Source organism: Buceros rhinoceros, unplaced genomic scaffold (assembly GCF_000710305.1).
Source record: "Buceros rhinoceros silvestris isolate BGI_N320 unplaced genomic scaffold, ASM71030v1 scaffold2474, whole genome shotgun sequence".
Taxonomy (NCBI): Eukaryota; Metazoa; Chordata; class Aves; order Bucerotiformes; family Bucerotidae; genus Buceros; species Buceros rhinoceros.
The window spans coordinates 11,746-17,908 of NW_010407459.1; the positions used below are offsets into that span (position 1 = coordinate 11,746).

At 38.4% G+C, this 6,163-nt stretch overlaps 1 protein-coding gene across 1 annotated transcript in view; it reads left to right on the forward strand.

The window, feature by feature from the left end:
• The window catches only part of DLG5 (discs, large homolog 5 (Drosophila)), a gene marked incomplete at both ends in the record, with an annotated part of 34,773 nt that overhangs the window by 11,470 nt on the left and 17,140 nt on the right, over nt 1-6,163 (forward strand). Inside the window, 5 exons of the mRNA XM_010134457.1 lie at nt 388-515; nt 1,140-1,315; nt 1,888-1,991; nt 2,716-2,808; nt 3,728-4,747. Of these exons, the coding sequence (XP_010132759.1) occupies nt 388-515; nt 1,140-1,315; nt 1,888-1,991; nt 2,716-2,808; nt 3,728-4,747 (1,521 nt within the window). The remainder of the gene's footprint in view (nt 1-387; nt 516-1,139; nt 1,316-1,887; nt 1,992-2,715; nt 2,809-3,727; nt 4,748-6,163) is intronic.

Sequence of the window (6,163 nt, forward strand, 5' to 3'; positions counted from 1 at the left end):
CCCCCCTCCAAGTAATTCCCATTCTAGGGGAACATGTCCTTGTTCTCTCATTGCACATCCAGCATCATACCTTAAAACAGGTTATAGGTGTCGGAATGTGCTTTCTCTCATGCTCTTCTGCTTTCCGATTTCTTTTTGGTGAAGTTCCTCTTCTGCATTATTTCAGCCTTAATCTAAGAGATTAGAGTCATTCTAATGCCAGAGGATGCCTGATAACTAATGGAATTGGGAGCTTCTATGTTGAAGTACAAAATAGAAAAACTTGCCTAGAACAGGTACCCTGTAAATGTAAGTGCATAGTACAAACATGCAGTAATGTCTCTTGCTAACAAACAGTGGCATAACGTTGTCAGTGCAGTTGAATCGATTGTTGTTAATATTTATTAGGATGATATGGACTTGAAAGCACTTGGTTTTGATGTGGCAGAAGGTGTGAATGAGCCATACCTCCCTGGAGACTGTGGGATCTTCGTTACCAAAGTAGACAAAGGAAGCATTGCAGATGGTCGATTAAGGTAGGATTTGACTTTGGAAGATACTTGTCTTTTGTTGATTGTAATAAACTAAATATAAGCATATTTTCAAAGTTCTTTTTTGTCATTGGTCATGTGTATATTATTAATATTGATTGAGAAATCACTCTGAGAAGACCAATGTCCAAAAGCATTACAGAAATTGTACACTGTTCGACTCATCCCTTAAAACTCAACAGGATTTTGAAATGATATTTTGTTTCGCTGCCTCACTTACTTAAATTTTCGGAAGGACAGGAGGGTGAGCTATTGGAGGAGGACAAGGGGAGAGGAGGGTAGAGCAAGGGATAGATCAAAACTTGCTCCTGTTCTTAGTGTCGATAGGAGGTTTTTAATAATTCTCCTCTGTCCAAAGAGTTGCTTTTAAATAAGGAATAGTTATTAGTGATTTGAGGATATACTTTTGTGAGTGAAGTACAGACTAGAAGTCCTTGTTTCCATTTAGCTGCCCCTTAATGAGTTTCAGGATGGAGAACTCCAGATGCTTAAGGATTAGCATACTGAGATCAGCTCTGTTGCATCAGTTTTTGTGAATGTTATTCACGTGCCTACATTCAGCAAGATATGCTTATAACACTCACCTGCTTGTTTCTGTTTGTCTACCAGAGTGAATGATTGGTTGCTGAAGATAAATGATGTGGATCTTACTAATAAAGATAAAAAGCAAGTTATAAAAGCTGTCCTAAATGGAGGAGGTGTTATTAACATGGTGGTTCGAAGAAGGAAGTCCTTAGGTGGGCGAGTGATAACACCTCTTCACATCAATGTTTCTGGACAAAAAGGTAATGGCTATAAAGGGTGTATGTAAATGGTATGTGTTTGTTCAGCCAAAAATGGCTTGATGTAAAGGTAAATGGTCTCAAACTCTGCTTAAATCCCACTTAAACTGTTACTTTTTCCTAGATAGGGATTTTCATTAGTTGTTTTTAGCAAACTAAGAATGCTAATATTAATGATAGTTTTATTCTGTAAGTACAGGTTTTCTTTTTTGTTCTTGGGTGGGGTTTGTGGGGTTTTTTTTTTGGTTGTGGGGTTTTTTTTCTTTTGGTTGGTTGGGGGAATTTTGGGGGGGCGTGTGGCGGAGATTTAAGTACTTCTGGATAGCTGCCTGCCTGGAGTGTTACTGGGATCCTAATCAAGATTGTTAAACTTGTCAGTTACCCCAAGTTTGTATGATTAGATTAAATTTGGGAATATGCTATTTTCCCGTGTTCTTATTTCTTTAAAAGAGTTTTCAGAAATTGATACTCGGTTTGCTAGTAATATTTCTTCCTTGTGCAGATAGGTCAGACGTGCTGTTGGAGCAAATTGTTTGAATTGCAGGAATAAATTTTTTTTGTTATGTCTATTTCAGATAGTGGGGTCAGTCTAGAAAATGGAGTATTTGTTGCTGCTGTTGTGCCTGGAAGCCCAGCTGCCAAAGAGGGTTCGCTTACTATAGGAGATAGAATAATTGCTGTAAGTGTTTAAGTATACATTCTCCTTTTTAAATTTTTTAATTTATTTTAAAGTATTATCATTGAAGCTAGTCTGTAAGATCCCAAACTTTCCAATTAATTTTTTGATTTCACTTTATTATACTATTTTTATGTATTCACTAAATATTTATTATAAACTAATGTATTTCTAGGCTGAGTGACTAATACAGCATGTGGGTATTTGCTATGCTTAGTTCTATGAGAATTTTTGTCAGAAACACTGACTTACTCTTCACACTTGGCTTATATATAATGATACTTACGATTTTTAAACTGAATAGGGAAGGTCAGTTCCTAAAAGACATCCCTTGATTGGATGAAAGGGTTCTTGTGTTTTGAATTATGGTATCACAGATGTCATCCTTCTGAGGGGGGAAGTTTTTCCTTGTGTGCATTTGCAGCCTTAAACAACCTGTTTGATTTATGAATGCCTGTGAACCGAAAGGTGCTTACTGTCAATGTACAAATATGTAGGGGTTAACGGAGTGAAACAAGTATTATACTCTAAGAGGAACAGCAAAGCTGCAGTTAGGAGGCTTGGTTTTTTTTGTTGGAGAATGGAGAAACACAGAACAAGGTCAACCAGACTTCAGTGATGTATACGTATAAAACTAGTGTTTTCCCTGTCTGAGATGCTACCTTAACGTGGTCCCTACCTGTTGCCTTTGATTTATGGATGTGTGTTGTGCTTTTTTTGTGAGTAGATCAATGGCATTGCACTAGATAATAAGTCGCTCACAGAGTGTGAAGCTTTGCTACGGAACTGTAGGGATTCCCTCACCCTGTCACTGGTGAAGGTGAGTAGGGGAAGCTAAACTTGCAGAATTTTCTTGAACTTATACAGAATTACTGTAGTAGTTCAGGGAAGATTATATGAAAAAATGAATATATCATCATGGGGAAGTCTCTGCTAAAAGTAAGACCATCCGGATGCATTTCACTGGTGGTATACTCACTCAACAGTTATTTCCAAAGTAAGGTTGTTGTGACATCTGGTAGGAAAAGAAACTTGCTTATTGCTCCTCTTTCCCCCCCCCTTTTTTTTTTGCTGCTCACATGAAATGACTCCTAGCACAATTGGTTCTTTCTTCTTGGTTTCTGCTTCAGAGCTGCAGCAGTTTTGTACATGAAAGATGAACTGTCTCCTGACTACAGAAATGTTTGCTTTTTGTCAGGAGGGAGTTGTGCAGAAAACTGAACTCTGGCTATCACGAGGATTAAGTGTAAAGCTTTCTTTCTCAGGGTTATTGGAATAAAAATATTATTCTGTTTTGTTTATTGAGTTTAGAATTCCTTATGCTGGGTTTGTCACATCAATTTTGAGTGACAGTCGCAGTTCCAGAAAGGTTGATGTTTTGAGAAAGTGAAAAGATTAAATGTTTGAGGGGAAATAGGCACTTAAAGATGACTTATTAGCATCACTTAGGAGGTAGAATTAGAATGCAGGTCGTTTCACTGTCAGTTCAGTTCTTCTGCCAACTTGTGGAATTGCCCTTACGGAATTGTTCTGAAAATGTTTAAAAAAATTTCTAGCCTCATTTTATCTGATATTCTGTGCTCTGAATCTGTAAGATTTTATTAAACTTTTCCCAAATGTATCTGTACATGTCTTTGAGTATATTCGGGCATAGTTAAATCAAGGAGGCTAGGATTTGCCTCATACTAAATAGAAATCAGCCTTAATAGTAAGGTGGTCACATGTGTTTTTTGTTTTAGGTTTTTCCTCAAAGTTCATCTTGGAGTGGTCAAAATATATTTGAAAATCTGAAGGATTCAGAAAAAACATCAAACTGTAGGGTTCATGCATCAGAAGTACAAGTCCAAAATAAAAGAAATCTGAAACTTAACAGTTCAACCCAGACTGACATTTTCAATCCGGACATCATGGATGGCAAGAAGGTCCAGACTGATCAGAGCAGCAGTTCATTTTGTGATCACAAACCTTTCCCTAATAACACATTACGAGTAGAGGCTCATAGGAGCACAGTGCACAGTTGCCACAGTAATTCAGAGCACAGTCTCAGTTCCTTCAGTCCAGAGACATATGGGGACCGAGGCTATGGAGCCGTTGACTTGGACAACAGGAGGCTAGCTTATGAACCTTCAGGAGCTGACCGTATGATGGTTGAGACTGCATTTGACAAAGGTCATGGAACTAAACATAGTGGTGGTACCTGGCCAAAAGTCATGGTTAATATCTCAGCAACAGAAACAGAAAAGTTCTCTGTGTACAAAAAGCCAAAACAAAGGAAATCAATCTTTGACCCTGATACTTTCAAAAGACCACCAACTCCTCCCAAACTGGAATACCTTTCCTCTAATCAGGTAACAGGCCATTCACCTCAGCCATCAAAAGCTGAAGTGGCTTCAACGCCTCCAACTCCTCCCAAGAGAAGTGACTCTATCAAATTTAAACATAAACAGCAGGCAAGCTCTGCATCAGAGTCTACAGTAACAACTGGATCACCACCCACCAGCCCAGCCACTGCCCAGGCTCCAGTTCCTTTGGCTCTTAAACAGGACTCTGCTACTCTCAAGGGTCGGAGCAGGAACGCTGGGCATTATTATCGAGAAGAGGGAATTGACTGCACTCATCTCTCTTCAAGGAAATCCTGTGAAGACGACATTGGCTTTCAAAGAGTTGAAGAGCCAGAGATTAAAAGACCAAGGCCAAAATCTGCTCCTGCTTTGAGGCATAAAATAACCCCCATGCCCATTCCTAATCCTGCACTTCAGGTAGAAGTTTGATATACTGAAGCACAAAACTAGAAACCTTGAAATGTATTTTCAGTGTGGTTTTGGGTGCCCAGTTAGCACAGCACAGAGATAGCACAACAGGAGAAGCATAACCTGTTTGCAAAATCTAGGTCCCCTGAGAAGCTGTCCCAGACTCAGTTGTCACTTTGCAGTGTTGCAAAATACAAAACCAATTCATGGAGCTATGGGCAGTGGTGGCTGCCAAATAGAATAATAGAGTTCTGCTTAGCAGCCACACCTTGGATTGTAGGGGTGCTTGTTGGAAGATCTGGGCTATTTCTTGTATGTTTCTGACAAACTGAAAAAAAATTAAAAATGCAAAGAGGCAGCTATAAAAAAGCTGAAAATAGGGCCTCCTATTTTACAAAAGGGATTGGTTGCCCAGCTCCCTGTACAAATTAATGGGAAAAGATATAGCGTTCACAGTGTTGTTTTTTCTGTCTTTCTATGTGTCTAAATGATTTTGTAAATCTATCCTGAAATTCATAGTATGTTAGATGCATTACACTGTAAAGATGGACTGTTTATGAGAATATGGTTTAATTATACAGTTCAAAATGAAAGTATGGTTTGTTAGTAGACATCTCTGCTGTGGAGATTGTGGATCATGTCTTACCAGAATAAGTGAAAGAAAAATTTTTTGCGGTTTAGGAAGAAAAATCTATTTAGATTACTACATTATATAAAGCGGCCTAATCAGTAAAGTCGCTTCAGATCCACTGCCTCAGATTCACTCACCCGGCAGAGTCATATTTTTCTGCCCCAGCCACTACCCCTCATCCTCCCCCGAACTAAAATCTTAAGTTTCAAAAAATGATATTTTTGCTTGTATATAATCACATCATAATGACTTAGAATATCATATTCCTTGCGTGTACTTGTTTATACCTGGATAATCCCACCCTCTTCACAGCATTTTAGAAGCAGTACAGATGGCAGAGTCAGACTGGAAGTAGTGGAAGGTTTGGAGTCATATTCTGCAAAACTACTGGAATAAGAGAACAACCAGCAGTTTTTGTTTTTTTTTTTTTTTTTTTTTGGCTGCTTCAGTTGTATTCCTTTCACATTTCCTAACATTTTTGGGGAAGCAAAGTTATGGAGATCTTTTAGCCTTATTTGTTAAAGTGTCTAGCAAATTCTGCATTAATGTTGTGGTTTAACACACAGCCATTCGCTCACTCCTCCCCAGTGGGATGGTCATGGAGAACCAGAAAGATAAAAGTGAGAAAACTTGTGGGTTGAGTTAAAAACAGTTTAGTAATGGAAATAAAATAATAATTAATAATATTTGTAATGAAAAGAAAAATAACAGAGGGATAAACCCCAAGAAAGACATGTGATGCAAATGAATACAATTGCAAATACAACTGACTGAGCGGTGCCCAGCCAGTCCAT